Source organism: Calonectris borealis, chromosome 13, assembly GCF_964195595.1.
Source record: "Calonectris borealis chromosome 13, bCalBor7.hap1.2, whole genome shotgun sequence".
Lineage (NCBI taxonomy): Eukaryota > Metazoa > Chordata > Aves > Procellariiformes > Procellariidae > Calonectris > Calonectris borealis.
This window is the reverse complement of record NC_134324.1, coordinates 11430644-11453826: the sequence shown is the minus strand read 5'-3', so window position 1 is coordinate 11453826 and position 23183 is coordinate 11430644. Positions and strand designations below refer to the sequence as shown.

Sequence of the window (23183 nt, the reverse complement as noted above, 5' to 3'; positions counted from 1 at the left end):
CTCATGTCAAGCCAGAATGACACTTGCTATTCGCGTATGCCATCCTATGCTCGATCCCACAAACTAGGAGTACTAGCCCTAGCTGCCTCAGTATTAGTCCTATTCCTAAGACCACTCCTCCACAAATGCAAACAATGCACAATAGCTTTCCACCCCCCTCTCAGCTCCTATTCTGAATCTTAGTTGCCAGCCTCTTCATCCTAACATGACTGGATAGCCAACCAGTAGAAAACCAATTCATCATTATTGGCTAACTAGCTTTCCTTACCTACTTCACCATCCTCCTAATCCTCTTTCTCATTACCGGACCCCTAGAAAATACAATACTCAACTACTAAAAATACTTAGTTTATAAAAAAGACATTGGTCTTGTAAACCAAAGAGTGAAGATTACACTTCTTCTTGATTACTTCTAGTTATGGTGTGACTGCGCTAGAGTTGGGCTTCAGATGATTTGGTGGGTGGCAGACATCTTTCAGGTGTAAGCTGAATGTTTTCAGGTAATAGCTAAGTCTTGGTATGCTAAGTGCACCTTCTGGTACACTCACTTTGTTATGACCTACCTCATCTTCAGTGGATGTGTGCATTAGCTATGAGGGCTTATAGCTTGTGAGAAGGGTGACAGACTGTATGTACATGCCCATGGCCGAGTTAAAGGCGGAGTTGATTGTCCTGCTTTACTGCTAAATCCGCCTTCTAGGGATGATTTCACATCGGCTTCCGTGAAGTTTTCTATTTTAGAAAATGTAGCCCATTTCTTTTGCCCCATGAGCTATACCTTGACCTGGCTTGTTAGCAGGTTAGGGCTAGTATACTGTTATACTCTCAGGAGACGTGAGCTGGCAACAGCGGTATGTAGGCTGTCCTGGCAAGGAGCGGTTGGGTGTATCATGGGTTATTGATTATAGAACAGTCTCCTTTAGGCGGGTTTGGGGCACCACCAAATCCTTAGAGGTTTAAGCGTTGGTGCTCATACTTCTCAGGTGGATACTTTGGTTGGGTAAGTATTAAGATTTAGAGCTAGGCATAGTGGGATATCTAATCCCAGTTTGTGTCTTCGCTTTTGTAGGGTATAATTAATGTGGATGTTAAGATCGTCTTGAGGATGGCTCAGCTGCATTGCTTCAGGTGCTGGTGCAGGAATTCCCCTGCAGCCCCTGCAGAGGACACCATGCTGGTCTGGCTAACTCCAGGAGACATTCACACTCTGGTAATAAACTCATGGAGAAACATTTACACCATCAGCTGATTCAAGTGTTGACAGCTGTTTATTTAAAACATAAACCCCTTGTAGGGGCTTATTGGTCAGTCACAGGCTCTTGTCCTGTGCCCATGCTGCTGGGCCAGCTGGGCTCCTCCTGGGAGCCAGTGTGGGGGACCTGGAAGAACTCTGGGACAGAGGGGTTGACGCAGCTGTTGTAAATAGTGATGTGTTTCCCTTGTGACAGCTCTTCGTCACTGTTGTCCTCCCACTCATCCTCCTTGGCCAAGGCCCTTGGCTTATCCTCTGGCACTTGAAGGACTATCCCCCCTGCTGCCCCCACACACTGCTTGCTGGGGGCATGGGCTACCAGCCGCTCCCATGTTCTGCTTGCTCGTGGCATCCTTCAGGAGCTCTGGCTGCCACAGGTTGAAAAATGAGTTCACCCTTGTCATGGTTTAACCCTGGCCAGCAACTAAGCACCACACAGCCACTCGCTCATTCCCCCCAGTGGGACTGAGGGGACAATCAGAAAAGCAAAAGTGAGAATGAAACTCATGGGTTGAGATGAAGATAGTTTAATAATTAAAAAGAAATTTTAAAAAAAAATGTAAGAAAAAAACAACAAAGGAAGAGGAAAATAAAACCCAAGAAAAACAAGCGATACAAATGAAAACAATTGCTCACCATCAACCAATCGATGCCCAGCCAGTCCCCAAGCAGCAGCCCCCCTGCAAACCTCCACCCCCTAGGTTTATTGCTGAGCACATCATCATATGGTATGGAATATCCCTTTGGTCAGCTGGGGTCAGCTGTCCTGGCTGGGTCCCAACTTCTTGTACACCCCAGCCTACACGCTGGTGGGGTGGTGTGTGAGGCAGAAAAGGCCTTGACTCTTGCAGGCACTGCTCAGCAGTGCCTAAAACATCCCTGTATTATCAACATTGTTTTCAGCACAAATCCAAAACATAGTCTCATACTAGCTTTTATGAAGAAAATTAACTCTATCGCAGCCAAAACCAGCACATTCTCCACCCCTTATTCTGTACCATTTACATCATGCTCAGGTCCCACACTATCATAATACATCCTCATTCACCACCACCCCCCCTTTCCATCCTTTGGTATATACATACACGCACAGATATCATTCCCTTAGTCTGCTGACCACCCCCCTGTAAAGTGTCCACGAATGTCCATAAAATGTTCATTGCATTCATTTAAGTCTATGACTTTAGGCTCCATCTGTGATGGTATTCAGTCAGGACAGAAGAGGTGATATGTTGTGTGGAGTCACTGGGCACCAAAACCAGCTCAAGTCAGGTCACTGCTGCATTTGCACTGCTTCTTGTGAGGTTCAGTCCTTCAGTGGTTGAGCTGGTTTCTGCCATAGTACTTCCTATAACATGCAACTCAAATAATGGGTTATAACAATTTAAAGGTATATCCATTACAATCTCCACTCCTGGTCCCTTTGGGCCAGGTTATAGGGTTTAACATTGCAATGAACTCCTCCCCTTGCCCCTAGTCTGGCTAGTCCTGCTATACTACCTTTGACATATGGCAGCCACAGCAGTGGTGACATACAGCATCATGTAACACTGCCATCATACAACTCAAATCACAGGTTATTTTCACCCAGGATTAAATCACCTTGAGGTACACATTGGACTTCCCCATCTTTCCATATTAGCCACCAACTGCACCCACGTCCTTGAGCAAAAACAATCCCACAAATGGGTTTGCCCTTTCCCAAGGAAGGAGTAACCCAGGTGGATTTTCCCAGCCAGTTCCTTAGATGTACGACAGGGACTTTATCTCCTTCCACAGTGTGCAAGCATTTTGATAGGGCAGGGCCAGGTCGACTAGCAGATCCCCTAGTGTTAACTAGTCAAATGACTTCGGCTAAATTTGTACCCCAATGCTTGTATGTCCCAGCACCCATTGCTCTCAGTGTAGTTTTTAACAGTCCATTGTATTGTTCAATTTTCCCAGAGGTTGGTGCATGATGGGGGATGTGATACACCCAGTCAATGCCATGCTCCTTAGCCCAGGTGTTTATGAGGTTGTTTTGGAAATGTCTGATTCAATTCTTTCAGGGGTGCCATGTCGCCATAAAACTTGCTTTTCACGGCTCGAGGTAGTATTCTGAGCAGTGGCATGGGTGACAGGGTATGTTTCCAACCATACAGTAGTCACTTCCATCATTGTAAGCACATGGTGCTTGCCCTGGCAGGTTCATGGTAGTGTGATATAATCAATCTGCCAGGCTTCCCCATATCGATTTCAGCCATTGTCCTCTATACCAAAAAGGCTTTAGCTGCCTAGCTTGTTTGGTTATGTTGCACATCTTACACTCATGGATAACCTATGCAATGGCATCAATGGTCAAGTCCACCCCTCGATCACAACCCCATTTGAATGTTGCATCCCTTCCTAAATGTCCTGATGTGTCATGGGCCCATTGAGCTATAGCTCACCCTTATGTTCCCAGTCCAGATCCACCTGAGCCACTTCAACTCTAGCAGCCTAGTCCACCTGCTCATTGTATCAATGTTCTTCAGTGGCACGACTCTTGGGTATGTTAACATGACGTACTTTTACCACCAGGTTCTCTACCCGAGCAGCAGTATCTTGCCACAATTCAGCAGCCCAGGTGGGTTTACCTCTGCGCTGCCAATTGGTCCATTTCCATTGCTGTAACCACCCCCACAGAGCATTTGCCACCATCCATGAGTCAGTATAGAGATTTTTCTCATTCAGCAGTATCTAAAGGCAGCTGGATGGCTTTCACTTCTGCAAACTAACTCAATTCACCTTTTCCTTCAGCAGTTTCGGTGACTTGTTGTGTAGGACGCCACACAGCAGCTTTCCGCCTCCAATGTTTTCCCACAATACGATAGGGATTACTGCTTTTCATTTGCTGGTAATTTACTATACAGTGGGGCCTCTTCAGCATGAGTCACCTTCTCTAAGGAGTCACTCCTAAGTTTCAGCCCTCTGGCCAGTCCATGATCACTTCCAAGATTCCTGGGCAGTTGGGGTTTCCCATTCAAGCCTGTTGCATTACCAGTGCAACCCACTTACTCAATGTAGCATCAATTGCATGATGCAGAGAGGACCCTCCCTTTGAACATCCAGCTCAGCACAGGCAATTGAGGTGCCAAGAGGAGCTGTGCTTCAGTACGAACTATTTCTGAAGCAGCTCAAACTCCTTCATATGCTGCTAATATTTCCTTTTCAGTTGGAGAGTAATGGGATTGATGAAGGCAGAGCAGGAGGTGGGGAGCAGGGAGAGGTATTCTCGACAACAAGCAGGGTGACCCGCTGTACATGAAACTCAAAACTAGCTAGGAGAAATCAGAAGCTTTCACGTACTATACCTACACAACCACAGTTAAATTGAAACAAAGAAGCCTGGTTCATTGCCACAGTTCTTATAAAATTGGCATTTATACATTATTCAAAATTACTAATCCCCTGAGCAATTTGTTCACACAGACACAAACACTGTAACACACATTCAGTCATGTTCTAAATGAAAGACTTAAGTTATCTGACTAGACCTTCTCATTCTATGGTGGAAAGTGTTTGAATTTGCTTTCTCCAATCTGACCTTTTGCATCTATTTTAGCTTCTATGAAATCTCAGTGATAGAGGTACAACTGCAATAAAAATTTAATCAGAAAGAGCTTTGATCTCACCAAGGGCCAGAGGGCTTTACAGAAACTCGCGCCTTCTCTAACAGATTTGAGGCATCATCTACCTACCATTTACTTTTAACAAAAACAGTCAAGGATCACTCGAGAAACTCTCCTTGGGAAAATGCCTAAACCCATGTTGAGGCCTTCCTCAGGTCTGCCCCTTTTCCTGCCTGAAAGTCAGGCAGAATCAGAGGACTTTGGCTTGTGGGCCTGGATTTTTCTTGCATCTGGCAATCCCAGACAGATGTATGCCTAGCAGTTCTTCAGCACAGAGTCTATAGCATATCAGCTACCCAGACGAAAGAGTAAATCCATTGCTCACTGAAGTCACTGAAGACATGCTAAGAAGCACTATGTGTAAATACCGCTCAGAAAATTCCAGACAAACATAGTGAGTCAGTCCCACAAAGAGCCTAGTACTGCATCTTCCCAGGCACAGGTGGAAAGTCTGAAGTCCAAGAAGAATACCCTGACTTGTGCATTGCCATGGACTTTCTATCACCATTACTTCTTGCTCACTCTTGCCCATTTTAGGAAAGGCCTTAAAGTCCTCTTTATTAGAAATATTTAATGCTAAAATATTAAAATTATCTGGAATCCTCCAAAACACATTCTTAGACTCATGTTAGACTCATTTACTACCATATACAAAATTTAAATGGCATCAAGAAAGGAAGTGTATTGACATATTACAAGGAATCTTGAAGCCTAGTTTTTAAAACAAAATCAGCACTAAGTTTCTGCATGACTTGTGCATGACTCAGCCCATGCTGCTCTCTTTTAGTGAGTCCATAGTTTTCTTTCACATACTTTGCAAAGGGCATTAGATGTGTCCTAGCAGGAGTGCCATCCTTCCGAGTGGGCTGCCTCAGGACCAGCTGCCCACCGCAGAATGCACACACGAAGCGCTTTGTGTCCAGAGACTTGGAATGACGTCCAATCCTGAAATGGAAAAATAAGTACTTTGATTTCACACTTGCGGTAGACAGTACTTGTGGGAAAGGGCTCCTTTCTCTTCTGCCAGGCTACTTAGGTCAGATTTCTAAGCTAGCATTTTAAACAGGAAACAGACTACATACTTCACACAGTGGAACAATCAAATCTGTATTACACATTTCTCTACCCTAGAACTTATTCCACTGCCTTTTCAGCTTCCTTCCTCTGTCTCTTTTACTCTCAGCCTAGTAGCATGAAGTGCTACAACATTTCAAAACACCTCCACAACAAAGTATCAACTACCCCTTGCATTTTCTTCTCAAAGCCATCACCACCAAATTTTCTCAATGCTCTGTTGCATCTAAGCAACTAATGCATTGCATAGTCATATTAAACACTTCAGGAAGACTCTTTCATAGTGAAATACTGTTTTCTTCCAATGCTTCTGGACATAGTACATATGATCCTGAGAAAAAAAATCCTGTGCATGCTTTCTAAGCATGCATTTAGCCCCTAAAGTTGCAGGGGCAATAATAATAATTTTTTTAATTTTTTTTTTTTTTTTTTAAAAATCACACCATTGTCAGCCAGTTTTCTGGGCTATGCAGAACTGAATTCACAAAACTTCATGCTCTCCCACTGAGACTGAGGTCATTACATACAGAAACCTGTGGTCAGCTACGATTTTCCAGAAAAGCAACACCTTCCATACCCATGAAAGCTAAGAAACCTGTGAAATTACTATAGCAACTATTTCTTCTGCTTGTTCTCAGCAACATATATAGTTCTCATTTCTCAAATGCAGTAAGCAAAACAGAAGACTGATGACTAATGTTGCAATCGATCAGTAGATCTGTGTCCTAGCTTCAATCCTTCACAACACAGTGCTGCTCACATCTGTGTGGCTGCAGACATCTATTCTTCCTTTAATACATACAGAAGCTGAAAGATCAACTAGAAAACTGACTATAGCTTTTACAGAGTTTTAAACCAATAGAAATCATTATATTGTCGGTCTCTACATCTTACTTAGCACTACCATAAAAAAGATGCAAGATTATTCAAAATGTTTAGTCTTAATTAAAAATCATCAAGATACAAAACCCAGAAAGCTTCCTCTGATACTTTGTTCTAATATCTAATTATTGTCACACATTTTGTGCCGTTTTTATGGGCACTTGTTCCGCTTTTGAATTCCAGTTACTAACAACTGACTTCTTTCAGCATCAGATGGCCCTCAGTATCTTTACAGGGATGAGCATATACAAAGTAACTCAGTCCACCATGCCAAGTCTAGCACTCCCTTGTGGACTGTTTTTTCTTAGATCAAACCTAGATTGTTGTTACAGCACATTCAAAGACGTTACTTTGTAAAATGTGGATAGATTTCAAAGGAACTTGGAATGCCTTATTTCTGCAACACATGCTAGTACTTCGCTTAGGTGCATTCTACAGGGATGTGCCAGATCCAGTAATTGCTCCATCAGTGTAGGCCCACAAGTATTAATCCTGACGTAGTACTTAGTTAAGACTGGAAATACCACCCTGTACCAAAAAGCCTATCATAGAATCAGTGTTGATCATGAAATCAGAGATAAGTGGTCAAAAACTTTCACAAGTTCACTCAATATTAACTACAGTAGAAGGTGAATCCAAATTTACATCATTTGAGTAATGCTTGAAAAGTGAGAGCAGCCACATGGGATGTGACCTTTCCCTGCCATGTCCTTCAATCCTGAGGCATGTATTCTGGTCTCTTACTGCTTCCCAAAGACCTTCCATCATCACCAATGGTCCTCGGAAGACACTTCTGCCTGTCCTGACCTCTGAACTGGAACTGAAACTACCTGGAAACAAACATGTGGAATCACGTAGTGAGGTTCTGTGGGCTCAGGAAGCGTGAAGTGACAACTCAAGAGAGTATGCCAATTGCTTCGCAGTTTGAGACACTCATGATTTCTAGACACAGGAGACTGCTAAGTTAGAGACAAAGTTAATACATAGTCATATGCAGGATCAAAACATTACTCACGTAGCTTTGCACAGAACACACTCATAGATGAATTTGTAATTAATCTCATAGCTGTGGCATTGTGTTACTACTGGCAGTTCCGGATGAATCACAGCTGATTTATTGGCATAGAATCTCCAGAAACGTCCGTGTCCATCGCGAACACCATTGATCAGCCAGGTGGCTGCATGGCAAGCCTCATGAACTAGCGTGTCCCGAAGACGATCTTGGGGTAAGGCAAACAAAAGTCATTAAGATCAGTCAGGTATGGGGAAGTATAGACTTTCATCCTTCGTCACTGCTTCAGACCTTTGCACTCATTCTTTATTAAGATGCAAGAGTTATTTTGGAGGTTGGAATTACCAACGTATCGATAAGATAAAATGCCCCAAAACAAGGTTTTACTCAGTGCATTTCCAGTTTTGTGATTAGCCCTAATTCTGCATCCTAGTTACTTCCCTGCATGCCTAATCTGTTTGGGTTTTGTTTGTTTGTTTGGGTTTTGTAGGGGTTTTTTGGTTTTGTTTTTGTTTTTAAGGAGACCTAAAACACCTTTATTTAGACCAAGATTCAGTGATATTTTTTCATCCAGAAACAACTAGAGCGGAGCACTGAATTTCCTCCACAATTAGAATAGAGTTTTTCAGTTGGAAGTGACCTACAATGACCATCTAGTCCAACTGCCTGACCAAAAGTTAAAGCATGTTATTAAGAGCATTGTCCAAATGCTCTGACAGCCTTGGAGCATCGACCACCTTTGTAGGAAGCCTGTTCCAGTGTTTGACAACCCTCTCAGTAAAGAAATGCTTCCTAATGCCCAGTCTAAACCTCCCCTCGTGCAGCTTTGAACCATTCCCACACATCCTACCACTGGATACCAGGGAGAAGAGATCAGCACCTCCCTCTCCACTTTACCTCCTCAGGAAGCTGTAGAGAGCAATGAGGTCACCCCTCAGCCTCCTTTTCTCCAAACTAGACAAATGAGAAGACCTTAGCCGCTCCTCATAGGACATTCCTTCCAGCCTTTTCACCAGCTTTGGTGCCCTCCTCTGGATGCATTCAAGTACCTTCACATCTTTCTTAAGTTGTGGGGCCCAGAACTGCACACAGTACTCAAGGTGAGGCTGCACCCATGCTTGAATATAGCGGGATAATCACCTCTTTTGACCAGCTGGTTATACTGTGTTTGATGCACTCCACGATGCGGTTTGTCCTCTTGGCTGCCAGGGCACACTGCTGATTCATATTGAGTCTGCTGCTGACCAGCACCCCCAGATCCCTTTCTGCAGGGCTGCTCTCCAGCCACTGCTCTCCCAATTTATACTTGTGCCTGGTGTAACTCCAGCCCAGGTGCAGAATCCGGCATTTGGACTTGTTAAATTTCATCCCATTAATCATTGCCCAATGCTCCAATCTATCTAGATCCCTCTGCAAGGCATCTTGTCCCTCAAGAGTTAACAGCACCTCCCAATTTGGTATCATCAGCAAACTTGCTAATGGTGCATTCAACTCCTGCACCCAGATCATTGATAAATATATTGAACTGGACTGGCCCCAGAATTGAACCCTGAGGAACACTGCCGGTGACCAGTCACCAGCCAAATGTAGCCCCATTCACTATAACCCTTTGAGCTCTGCCCTTCAGCCAGTTCTTCACCCAGCACACCATGAACCTGCTTGTCCCACAGTTGGACAACTTGTCCAGAAGGATACTGTGAGGGACAGTATCAAAAGTCTTACTAAAATCCAGAAAAACTACGTCCACCGCCTTCCCTTCATCCACTAAGTGGGTGACCTTATCATAGAAGTATATTAAATCAGTTAAACAGGACTTTCCCTTTGTGAACCCATGTTGGCTGTGCCTGATGATTGCATTACTCTTTAAATGCCTTTCAATAGTACCCAGTATGATATTCTCGATAATTTTTCCAGGAAGTGAGGTTAAACCAACAGGTCTGTAGTTTCCTGGGTCTTCCCTCACACCTTTCTTGTAACTTGGAGTAACATTGGCTAGCTTCCAGTCAGCAGGGACCTCCCCAGACTCCCAAGACCTTTGGCAGATGATCAAGAGGGGTCCTGCAGTAACATCCACTAGCACCTTCAGTACTCTGGCCCATTAGGCCCCATGGACTTGTGAACATTCAGCTGATACAGCTGGTCCTTGAGAATTTCAGTGTCCTCAAATGGCGACTGGGCAGCCCAAGGACTGTCAGTCTTATTAAAGACTGAGGCAAAAAAAAGCATTGAACGCCTCCGCTTTTTTTCATCCCTATGAGTCAGATGATCATTTTCAACAAGCATCAGTCCAATGTTTTCTTTAGACCTCCTCTTGCTATTAACGTACTTTAAAAAACCCTTCTTGTTACCTGACACAATACTGGCCAGTTCCAACTCTAATGAGTTTTGGCCTTTCGTGTCTTCTCCCTGCATATACGAACCACAACTCTGTAATCTTCCTGCAAAGCCTGACCTCTCTTCCAAAGATCATACAACTTCTTTTTCCTCTTCTGCTCCACGAGGAGTTCCCTGTTCAACCAAGCTGGCCTTCCGCTCCGCTTGCTTGACTTACGACACAATGGGATTACCTGCTCCTGTGCTTCTAAAAGGTGCTTCTTAAAAACTGACCAGCACTCATGGACTCCTAAGCCCTCAAAAGTAGATTCCCAGGGTACTCTGTGGTATCTCTCAAATTGAATTTATTAAGCTTACTTCAAAATATTCTACTAATTACAGAACTGGTTCTCCTACGGTAACTGCAACATTCATTTCCCCAAATTGGGAGGGGGTGAGGGTGAAATAACAGTTACAGTACCCACTGCATAACAGAACTTAATTTGGCACTGACTTGTCTTTATTCCAGCTTTAAATACTACCAACAAGGTGGCTAGCTATGATGGAAGAAGTCAGCAGTTCGCATGAATACATCTCTGTTCTCACATTTTGTAAATTTGCCCAGCCTCTTAGAAAAGTTGTGAGGACAAGTTAATGGATTTATTTATTCAAGGTAATACAAAATTTCAAAGCAGGGTGCAGTTCCAGATCTCTTAGGCCTCAGATTCATGTTTTCATCTCTAGAACTCGCCTTCTCAAAGAAGAATCAACACATCTTTTCTTTTACCTACCTGCAGAGTCACAGACTTTCTCAGAAAGTTCTATGCGAGCATAACGCTTTGCTTCAGGACCTTCTGTCTGCCCAGTTACACAATATCCTGCTGTTTTTCTCATTTTCTTATTCCAGATTATTACCATTTTCTCTGGTAACTGAAAAACAAAACAGTACATGTAATCTGCCCTCTCCTACCTCTCTTTTCTTCTGGCCCTCTGGCTTCCCCTTGTATTTACTGCAAAGCCAGTACAGGATGTCTCTGTTAGTGCACTGTTAGACACTGTTGTCACTTAAGATGCAAACCCACCGTCCATGGCTTCTTATTCCTATCAACAGTTTTTCTGTAACCAACACTGGGAGTTTCACAATGCAGGATGAGACAAAAAGTCCCTTAGTTCTTCTATTCTGCCTTCAACAGTGGCTAACACATGCTGCTTAAGAGGAAGTACAAGGACAGGTCAGGCATAAAAGAGAATTTCCTCTTCAAAAAAAGTGCTCTTCCCAACTGCTAGTTATTTGCAAGACAACACCTCACTGAGTCACAGGTGGTTCCTTTGCATTAAATAGCCCTTAAAGTTGTTTTCTGGTGTTTTGGGGAGAGTGTGTGTGTGTGTGTGTATGTTTAAGAACACATATGCATTGTTAGCATCCACAATAGTATCTGATCAGAAGTTCTACAGCTTAATAATTTACATGTCAAGTACCATCTGCTTTGGTTGTTCTGAACCTGCAACTTGCCATTTTAATTTGATGCACCTTCACATGTGAGAGGGTGAATAATCACCCGTTACTTATCCTCTGTGCTGCTCCTGATTTTATAAGCCCTCATCATATCTATCTTGGCTAGCTCTGTTCTTTTACTAACAGTTTTCTGTCATCTAAATTAGTTAATGAGCTTAAGTAAATGGTCCAACAGTAGTAAGTGCCGGCACAAGTATAGGGCTGAAGCACTGGGGAGCAAGATATTTGCTTTCAGCAATAGTGAGCCTGTTCAGCTCAGCTTACTGTAAAATCATGACCTCAGCCTGTCCTTGGTCAGCTCAACAATATTTTCTCAGCTGCACAGAAACATTTTCCTTCATGAAGGAAATTCTACTGGAATTACTGCAGGCAGTATCCTTCCCTTCAAGGATGTTTCTCACCAGAGGAGGTTCTCCAGTACCGCAGAAAATGTGAAGGTCAAAACAGCAGTTCTCTGAAATCGAACATTCAATTTGAAACACAACTTACAGCTTTAGGTTCACCCAAAACTGTTATTCAAAGGATAAGCAGCTTTTTAATCTGTTCTAGAGTGGCAGACATGAACATGCAACAGGAATGAATGAAGACTGCATGTAGCATGACTAAGCATGAGGCAATAGGCCCTAACCACAAAGTGAAGTGCTTTTATCCATCAGCTCCCTGCTCCCCAATGTACACTCCTGCCACTTGCCTTTTGTCAGCTGCAGGCAAGAAAGTTGTGCTACAACTAGCTATTAGGCTGTGGTAACGCTGCAGAGTTCACTAGAACATGTTACTTCAGTAAAAGCTGAATGAGCAATGGTGGTAGGCAACCTTGAGCTTCTTGCAGCAGCCAAAAGCCATAGCTGCCTTTGCTGGGATCTACTACCACAGAGGCAGCAACAGAAACATTCCCGGGCTGCTGAGTTGATGACCATGCAGGTACCAGAAAATACCTGAAGATAAATATCAGCCACCTCGTCAAAGATGAAACTGACCCAAGGCCCCTCATGTAGCAATTTTTCTCATTAAGAACTCTTGGACACCATCCAGAATGCTCACTTAAGGATGGTACACCATTACAGCTGGGAAAGCAAGCCATGCTGAAAACTGCTGCATCACAGTGGTGATAAACCCCTTTCAAAGAAACTGCTTGAACTAATTCAAACACAAGCCGTTGCTATAAAGCTTAACTTCTACTACCTGAAGAGGATAAAGAGCAATCACATCAAAAAGGAAGAGGAGCAACACATTAACTAGCATTTTAGAGTTGCAGTTTTTGTTTTGAAGCCAACCTTCTGCTCAAAGATGGTACTATTATACAGACAGTAGAGCTTCTGTGCCAGCTTCTCTTTATTTTTCTTGAAATACTTCACATAGTGGGAAGCCGGATTTGAGAGATCTTGCAAGAAACAGCCAGGCACTGAGCACGCCCTGAGCCTGCAAGGAAAGCCATAAAGCAGTTTACTGAAGTACAAAGATATCGCACTGAAAAATAACGGCCACTTTATAGCCAATAAAGATCTCTGGCATGCTGCTACTGGCATAAACCTCTTTTCACCAGCTTGCCCTCACGAGGCCAGTGGGGTGCACATGCTTATATTGTCTTCTTCCCCCTTCAGGGGCATGAAGGGGTAGACCTGTTGCAGTAGTTCTGCAGTTATTTTGTTAATTCACAAAACTAGATTATGAGGACTCCCAAGTAGGAAAATAAGGCGGCTCAGATCTTTGTGACACAGTGAGCCACAATTATACCAAAACTTGATCAATATATGAACAGCCCTAACACAATCACCCACAATAAAGATGTATTTTCAGAAACATAGCCAAAGATGTTATGGGAATCCTCAGAAATTCATTCAGGGGAAGTAGATATTCCACTAGGATGACTAACTCCAATACTGCAGCATTCTGACAAAGCACCAGCTTTGAAGACATCATTTAAAGGTTTTGTATTGTATACACAAGTATAAAATGACTAAAGAAAACATCACATAGCTAAAAGGCAGAATAAAGGCAGCTATTAGAAATGAAAAAGACATACTTCTGAAAAGCTTAAGCTACATTCACATATAGAAAAAGAAACATGAATTCTGCAAGTTATAAAGATACAGGTCAAAAATATCAAGACAAGCTTGTTAAGAGGCATGAATTACTAATAGAATCATTTTTGATATATTTTCAGAGGCAGGCAGCTGGATAGATATAATCTGTAGGGCTGTGCTGAGACAAGGAATAGCAAGAGAGCTAACATTTACAGAGAATTTTTGACATTTGTCATCAATTTGTCATCATCATTTGTCATCAATTCCTCTAAGTGGAATAATCTCCCAGCTTATATTCTCCCTGTCATACCTGAGACTGAAAGCTTTGATTTTCATCTACTTAACCATTAACAACTGCTGAATTGGTAGCACAAGTTCTTAGGTACCAGAAAAATCAGAATGTTATCCTAGGCAAAATACTTAGCATCTCTTTGTCGATCTATAATGGACATAGTACATAGTAGAACATAGTAAAGATGGAGAAACACTTACCTTTTCTCTGTCTTTGCTGATTGTGAGCAACTGACCAATTCATTCTTAAGAATTCTTGCAGAAGCCATTATCCTGGAAGGTGTTTCTTGAAGTGAAATGGAGTTTGGCCTTGGTGTCTTGACTCGCTCCCCTTTCAAGGGCTGGTCATCTTCACAGGGTGGTTTGATGTTTTCTAGTTCAATAGAAAGAGTCACAGGATTACACAGTCAAAGAATCAGGAGCACAGACGTCAGCAACCAGGTAACAGACAATGGTGAAAAAAGTCAAATATTCCACCCCAGCATACATACTCTTACTGTGTATACTTGAATGCAAAGGCTTTTACAACTGACGGAGAGGTAATTTGATGTTATATACTACAAAAATTACCATTCAATGAAGGAGTGGCAGACTCCAAATTTTCAAACATTCAGCTAGGAGGAAGTGGAGGGAAAAGTATTTGTGACCTCACTCAGGCATTTCTGTGACATTTCACGAATCCAAAATACATCACCAGCACATTGGGACCAATAATGCAGAGACACCATTCGAACAAAAAAATCATTCTAACCTTCTGTTGTGTACCATAAGTCACACCGTTTGTTTCACAGGCAAGTTCTGATCAGATAGCTGCCTATTTCCCCAGTCCACGTCTGAACACATTGCTAAAATGACTGACCCGCACACCAGAAATCAAGGACTGCTTCATGGTTTGCAGTTTCAGATGTTCCCTCTGCTGGCTTTTCTATAACTGTTCCCCTATTTCAGCCACTTGTCTCCTTTCACTATTCAACCATATACAGAGAAGCCAATGCAGCTGCCAGCTCACTTCTAGAATATGTTTCTAGACCACATTGACATACTCCAATTAAAAAAAAAATTAAGAAAAAAATTGCTCTTTCCCAGAGCATATTTCTATGCTGTCAGCCGTACTCTTCCATAGGTCTCCTTACCCTGAACTAGTCCTTGTTAGTGAGTAAGGCACCCTGTGTTTACTCTTCTAGAAAGAGATTTGTTTTCACCTGCTCTTACTCAGCAATAGTCTTTTTCCCCCTTTGCAATCTTTCAATTGGAGCTCACTTCAGTTAGTCAAAGGAGAGAAGGAGCTACTGATTTAGGAAATTCTCATTATAAACTGTATTTTAAATAAAATAAAGTCAATTATAAATCCAAATACTAAATTAACAGCATCTAAACCGCTCAAAATTTCAGTCTTACCAAAATGACAGCTTCACATTAACTGGTATCATACATAAAAAAATTAGTTAACATCATTCAAAACCACCAGTTAGATTTGTTTTCAGAACAATTTTAAAAACCTAAAAATGCCTACAATTATAGGAATTATAAAAACAAGCAATAGTGAAAAACTTAAATCTTGATACAACAAGACTAGTAGAATCACTTTTCAGAATGCTCGAGGAATAATTTCTGATTGCATCAAATTCAACTGCAAGATGCTGGGTTGCACTTCTAAAGCATATGCCACACAAATGAAAAGAATTAGGCAATTAGCACTACCATTGCTGCCAATAGGCAGCTTACAAGTTAGCTAAGAACAATTGCTTACCTGTTGTGCTTGGCTGGTAGACAGTACTTGTGCTTAAGATTGGTTTTCGGGGTATACTTTGTTTCCTTATCCGTTCTATTAATGATTCAAATTCGTCATCTGAGCTATCTGATTCTACCTCTGTACTTTGTCGTAATGCCACAGTTGGCACTTTATTTTCTGTACTCTTTTCACAGCTTCTTTCTTTCCTTCTAACAACCAAATCTGGACTGCCTCTGGAAATTGACTCTTTCAGATTTTGTGGAGGTAGGAGTTTTATACAGCTCCAACTGTCTTTCAAGTCTTTCACTCCCCCTTTTTGGTAGTCATGCCATGAACTTTCTACAAAGACAGAATCTTCAGTGTCACTTGAAGCCTCTGGATACCGCGATTCTTGGCAGCAAGTGTTTTTCTTTCTAGAAGTCATCAACTTCAGGGTCTGAAGATCCTTCTGTGCTGCAATTCAAAAGAAACAACTTAAAGTTTTAGTAATTTCATTTAGGAGACCTGCCTTTGTCTTAACACAAAAAAAATCCCTTGAAAGATAGGAAAACACAAAGAACAGAAAGATACCTTTGCCTTTTCTTTATTACAACGTGCTCATTTACCATCATACTAAATGGAAAGTCTCTGAAAGATGTATAAAAAAAAAAAAGTAGCTTAAACTCCATGTATGTATACATCAGCCATCAGGCCTAACGATCCTGAATAGGTAGCTAACACTGGCGTATTCTTCATTCCCAGTAACAAAAGCTACGTGCATGTAAGAGTAAGGCTGAACATTTCATATTAAAGTTTTATAAAACCACCAAGTGAAGGGTGACTTAAAAAACGCTCAGCCTTAACTGATCGGACCATAGCCTACAGCACAAAGCACAAACTTGCCAACAATCTTCTGACCAAATCAGTCACCAAATCTATTGGTGACTAATTTTTTTTTTAAATGATGCTTCTGGTCCACTTTGCTTCCCCCATTTCCCCTCCAGAAACCATTCCGTTACCTTTTTACAGTCTGCAGCTGGCATACATGTTTCAGGGTTGACATTCACACCAGCTGCAAGAGATCCCGCCCTTCTTGATCAGGGGTCAGAGCTTCTCCAGGTTCACATGAGATCACTGTTATCATCCCTCATCTATTAGAATTCTATCACCTGATCACTGGCCTAGTGCCTGTGTCAAGAATTCTAGAGCCCTGTTTACTCCTTCTAGGAAAGTCCAGTTTGCTCATATCAATGAGAAGTGCGCCAGACAGCTGTTGTCAGACTCTGAATAGCACTTTCCATCCCTTGGGGGAAAACAGGGATCCTCTGCTCAGACAAGCACTGAAACCCCTCAAGTCATGGTTTGCCAGAGTGTCTTGTAGCCAGTGTTAACAGGATTACACATAGGACCTTGGCTAAAGAAGCTTCAAATTAAAGAACCCTATCTGTGGCTCTGCCACACCCATAGGCAAGACTGGCCTGATTGCCAACATCAGCATCATATTAAAGGTATCTAGCTTAACACCAGTTACCTTCTTTCTTTACTCAGTGTCTTTAGGCCACAGAACGAGCTGGTACAGCCATAGGAATGGCCTTTTGTATGTCCTAAGTCCTTGCTCCACAGTGATCATCCCATATTTGCAGCTCAGTCTAATCAACCATGAGTTGCTACTCTTTTCACAGACCCAAATACTAGCAGATAGTCCACGGTATCTGCAGACCTACAGCAATGCTCCAAAATGTACACCTATCAGAACAGTATGACCATGCTTTCCTCTGTTACCCCCAAAGGAAAAAGAAAAGCCTCTCCTCTGCTACCCTCAAGGAAGAGACAAAGTGATCTCTCTCAGAAATTTATGAGCTCAGCAATGAATAGTATCTTTCCACCCACTAAAATTCCTACTTCATATTTGCTGTTGTACAATTACTTGCCATTCTTTGTTGTGCTCTTTCTCACGTTGAAGTCCAAGAAGAAATCATCTGAGTCATCAATTAAGTCCTTCAAACTGTAAAACAAGCAAATAATGTGAAAAAAGGTAGGCATAAGCAGGAAAATAAAAGAGCAAGTTTGCCTTACTAAAAAACCAAACCAAAAAGAGCCACCAATATAACATTAACAGTTGCTCACAGCAAATGTTACCAACTACGTCCATTAATAGGAATGGCAATGGAGCATGTACACCTTCAAACATCCTATTTTACACTTGACCTGAACATACAGATTGAACACATAACAGTTCTTCTGTCTGCACTTACTCCTATACATGTATCTGCCTATGAATCACTAAAACTTTTGATCATTTTTCTGTATTCTGAATAGTAGATGTGATACAGAAAACTAATATATAAACATTGAAAAGTCATTAATTACAGCACTCACCTTGCATCCACCTTTTTAGAAATAGATTTGGGAGTTTTCATTCTAGCTAAAACTGAAACAATAGAAGATTAATTAAGAACAAGGTTCTGTTTCTTTTTTTATGCATTTTTTTAAGAGAAAAGTTTGCAGCTAGTAAAAATTCCGTCTAAAGTCTCAAAAAAAACCCCCAAACATAAGAATCCTTTACATATAATTCCAACTCTCAATTCCTCAAAGCTGACAGCAGCTGTCTAGCATTTACTTTATTATTCAATCCTTGCCCAGCACAAAGACAGATAAGAAGTGCTGTTATGTATCTTGCAGTATCCAGTATAGCCTCCTCATATGTGGATCATTAGGGGTGGAATTGAATGGGTTTATCAATATTTTCTCCAAGAATTTCAATGACTGTAGGTAGTAATTTTCCTACTGCAAAGAGGTATCTATATGCTTATTCCACCAAGTGACTCCAAAAAAATGTTCAGACAAAATGGTAACAGTAACACCTCACTGCAGAACAGCAGCTCAATACTACTACTCAGAAATAAATGCCTTTTAACACTCCTGGAATATTGTGGTGACTGCTAAACATGAAAACTCAATTCAGGCAGCCACTGAACCACTACATGGTCGAAGTAGTGACAGTGACACTTGAGAGATTATCAGAAATGTCATCGAAATTTCACACACCATCATTATGAGAGATTCAGGAAAGTTGAAGGGGACAAATTTCATTAAAGCATAAATCAGGCCGGGGAGAAGGGAAACAACTGTCCCTTCTTCAGAACCTAATGGGCCAAAATAGAAGTTAAGGAGTGTTTGTTCTCACAATCTGAAGCCGCATGCATGACTTCAATGGGATTATAAACTTTTGCACTACGCCCTAAGCCCAAAACCAGAAAATAGGTTTGGGGCTGATTGGTAGATTCTGGTACCAGGAAGAGCAGCTGAGCTACACTCAAATGCTACCCTGAAAGCACCCTATAAGTTAAAAAGCATAGGATGGGATTGAGTGTTGTCCTCTTTGAAGAAAGCACAAGGGGGACAAAAAAGAATTCAAGACCTTGAAGCTCAAAAAGTATTTGGAGCAATAAGTTATTTTCAGTTTTAGCACCCAGTAGTCTTCACCATGTGCTGGTTTTGGCTGGGATAGAGTTAATTTTCTTCAGATTAGCTAGTATGAAGCTATGTTTTGGATTTCTGCTGAAAACAGTGTTGATAATACAGGGATGTTAGTTACTGCTAAGCAGTGCCTACACAGAGTCAAGGGCTTTTTTGCCTCACACACCACCCCACAAGCGAGGAGGCTGGGGGTGCACAAGAAGTTGGGAGGGGACACAGCCAGGACAGCTGACCCCAACTGACCAAAGGGATATTCCATACCATATGATGTCATGCTCAGCATATAAAGCTCGGGGAAGAAGAATGAAGGGGGGGATGTTCGGAGTGATGGCGTTTGTCTTCCCAAGCAACTGTTATGTGTGATGGAGCCCTGCGTTCCTGGAGATGGCTGGACACCTGCCTGCCAATGGGAAGTAGTGAATGAATTCCTTGCTTTGCTTTGCTTGTGTGCGCAGCTTCTGCTTTACCTATTAACTGTCTTTATCTCAACCCACGAGTTTTTTCATTTTTACTCTTCTGATTCTCTTCCCATCCCACTATGGGGGAGTGAGCGAGTGGCTGTGTGGTGCTTAGTTGCCGGCTGGGGTTAAACCACGACACACCACTACCTTTATTACAAAAGAAGTAAACGCAGCATCTGCTGCCTTCCAAGCCACCACATCAAAGTGGCTCATTGAAGCACAAATGGCCAGCAGCCAGAAGCTTTCCTAGATGATCATAACCACAGCGTTCCTAGACTATGAGGCAGCACCAAACTAGTAAGGCTGACAGCTGGTCACAGGAAACCGAAAGCTTACAGAAAAATATGACTTGCTACTTAATAAATCAATTCTTTTTAGTTTCTTGTCTCTTGGCACATATTTTCATTTCACTCTTTCCTACAACTGTCACTATAGTGATAGTATGGCAATAGAATAGCTTTGCAAATATTCTGCTCCAAGGCTCAACTAGTTACTCTCAGCTATCTTCCATGCCAGAGCTAACATGTGACTTTGGCCTCAACAGCCTCCTGGATGGAGGAGGCAACAAAAGAATAGAGAAAAAGAGCAGACTGTCAAATATTTAAATTTAAAAAATTACAGGAAAGTGAACAATGACCTAATGAAATGGACAGTATTGAAATATTTATCAGATTTAAAAGTCCAGAGGTAGTGCAGTAACTACACACAGCACATTTTAATTCAATTGGATGTAAGTAGTAAGGCTTGACAATGCTTAAGATCATTCATGTAGCACTGAGCTGGAACACAGCATGAACTCTAAAGTAATGAGAAATCTGCTTTAAAAGCAGCTGGACTAATGCGAGAGTGATATGCAAAAGGCAAAATAAATAGATATGACTTGTTGCCTTACCGTTTCTACCATCTCTGTTCAAACTAACGAGGAACATATTTACAAACCTTTAAATTACTTACCAGTCTGAAACCCACTTGAGATGTGGTAGTCATGATTAGTCCCTCTAAGGAACAAGCTAAACAGAAGTCTTGCAACAGGGAAAAAAAAACCAGTGTGTACTCAACTACTCTAGCGCAGAATGATAGTCATAACGGCTATTATCAAAAAGAAATATCAGGTTTTGTATACACAGGCTAAACATAAAGATAGGAAGTTATGCACAGCAGAAGCCACCATGTAAAATTTAGTATTCAATTCCATTTACCAAGACCTTGAGCCACTATGAAAAGCCAAAAACACCCCTCCAACTTGTTAAGACTCATGCAGCAAAAGCTGTAAGAGGGAATTCTGAGTAGTTTAGACGGGTTTGGAACTGCTTAAAGAACATGTTTATTCAAAGATGCTCCGTAGACTAAGAATGAAGCAAATGAGTGACAGGGAACAGACAAAACTGAGGCAACAAGAAAAAAATAATGCAAGGCAAAAAGCATCCAAGATTAAGACACAGGATTCAAGAACACTCACTGTGGCATATAGCTACCAACATTGCACTGCAAGGAGAAAATGTACTTTGCAGCAGGAGCAATGAAAGAAAATCATGCATAAAAACTACTTCACTATAACTAGATAGAAATGTGTCCTTTTCATACTCCTTCAGAAAACAAACTAACGTGGGCTATTACTTACACATTTCAAATTCATCATCACTGCTGGAAGAGAAGTACAGGGCATGGCTGCAAAAAATGAAACGCAGAATAGTATCAAGAACATTAGGTCAACAGCAAGTAGATCTGCATCTCTACTGGTCTGAAAGACCTGTGAACACTGAGAACCAAATATATACTGAAAAAACACTGAATATCTCAAATAGGCTGAACTGTTTCAAATTATTTAAAACAGAAATATTAGAACTTGTATATTAAAATTTATAACAACCATGTATGTTCAATATTCAAGTATTGATAACCAATAGCTGTCAAAATCTGAAAGGCTGAACCATTTGGAGACACAAGCTTAGGACATTACATTGGTTTAAGTTCAAATTGGATGTCAGAAGTCAGAAAGAATAGAAAGCTTGTTTCTTATCTTACACATGATATCTGATCAGGTAGAGAACACTGATGTATTCAGTCTAAAACCTCAACACATGCAACAATGAGAAACAAGCTGCTTTTGTATAAAGTGTACTTTAATATGGTTGCCATGAATATTTAGCAAACTGCAGTAGCTTTCATAAAGCTATTTTAAGACGCAGAATGGATGCATTACTTCTTGGACTGCAATTCTCATGCAAATGTAGAGGCAAGCCATAGTACTCTTACCAAATTATTTATTTCATTTTCTGACAAAACCCAAACATTAACAACTTGAAAAACACACTATGCAATTGCTTAAAACTCTGAAGATAGCTTATTTTAATTAAAGTTACCCAAACCTTGAAGACTATAATTCTGAAATATGCTAATATCTATCAATTATCATAAATCAATTGAGGGCGTAATCTAAAATTATATTTAGATATGATCAATGGGATGGGGCTGCTGCCCCACCCACCTCACCTGCCGCCCCGTCGGCCCTGGCTCCCTGCGGCCACTCTCCCTGGGCTGCGTCCGCCTGAAGCCAAACCGCCATAGCACGAGTCTGAGGGTCCGCGGCCGGGACGTCCCCCGGCCCCGCTCCCCGCCCGCCCCCGGCATTGACCGTGTGTGGGGATGGCGGCGGCGAGGCGCCCCCCGCGGCCCTCACCGCCCCGGGGGGCCTGCGGACGCCTCTCCTGCGGCGGGGCCCCGTCCCATGCCTCCTCGAGCTGCAAACGAAAGAGAGCGTGAGTGGCTCGCCGGTCCCGGGACGGGACGGGGCGGTGTGGGGGGAGAAGGGGCTGACGGCCGCCGACGCACCGCTGCCCGCTCCATGCCCGCTTCAAACCGCCCGCGCCCCACAGCAGCGCTTCCGGGGCACCGGGCCAGGACGCATGCGCACCGCACCGTGCCGAGCCGAGCCTGCGCACAAACGGGAGCATAGGCCGCGGAGCCCGCGTGGGTTCGCCGCTCTTGGCGACGGGAGACTCGGCACCGGCTCCAACTGAACCGCGGACTCAGCCATCGGCAAACACAGACGTAGATCGTAAAAGGGTTGTTAACCCTCGTCGTGATACCAGACAGCTGTTGCTAACAGGAGAGGGTGCAAGAGTAACTACAGCCAGGCCTCCTCCACCCCAGGGCATGCAGGCACCCATGGCACCCCACCAAGAAAGGGGGTGCTCGTCAGGCAGGGTACACCCAGCACCAGCAGGGACTGGGTAACCTAAGTGCACCAAGCAGCAGCACTTGGCAGAAACTGGAGCCTCAAGCTAAGCACAACCAGGAGACAAACTCACCTACATCACCAACATCCCTAGCACCATTTGACACCCATTTCAAACTGCAGTCCTTAACCCACCACAGAGATTTAGGAGTTGGAGAATGTTATTGTTGCTTATTCAAAATAAAAATATTAATTTACACATAGGCCATGACCTTCAAGGTACTACAGAGTGTGACCCGAGATGTCAGCACCGCGAAGGCTAGAAGAAACAAGTTGCTG

General features: G+C 42.5%; 1 protein-coding gene across 1 annotated transcript; it reads right to left on the bottom strand.

Annotated features, from left to right (window-relative positions):
• Nucleotides 1–1763: 1763 nt before the first annotated feature.
• On the bottom strand, nt 1764–22585 carry GCNA (germ cell nuclear acidic peptidase). Its single transcript, XM_075162192.1, has 11 exons — nt 22499–22585; nt 22160–22407; nt 21288–21334; nt 18105–18156; nt 17657–17730; nt 15765–16199; nt 14216–14387; nt 12974–13118; nt 10975–11113; nt 7874–8078; nt 1764–5847 (listed from the first exon to the last, which is right to left on the bottom strand). Exons 1-11 carry the CDS (start codon nt 22511–22513, stop codon nt 5595–5597), a joined length of 1785 nt encoding a protein of 594 aa, XP_075018293.1. The 5' UTR covers nt 22514–22585; the 3' UTR covers nt 1764–5594.
• Nucleotides 22586–23183: the final 598 nt, after the last annotated feature.

What these genes read in the sequence shown, in the direction of transcription:
- GCNA (XM_075162192.1), bottom strand. An exon ending in TCAGCAAAGACAGAGAAAAG is followed by an intron (nt 13,119 to 14,215) that starts GTAAGTGTTTCT and finishes CTTTCCTTGCAG; the next exon opens with GCTCAGGGCGTGCTCAGTGC. An exon ending in TGTGTTCTGTGCAAAGCTAC is followed by an intron (nt 5,848 to 7,873) that starts GTGAGTAATGTT and finishes TTTCCATTTCAG; the next exon opens with GATTGGACGTCATTCCAAGT.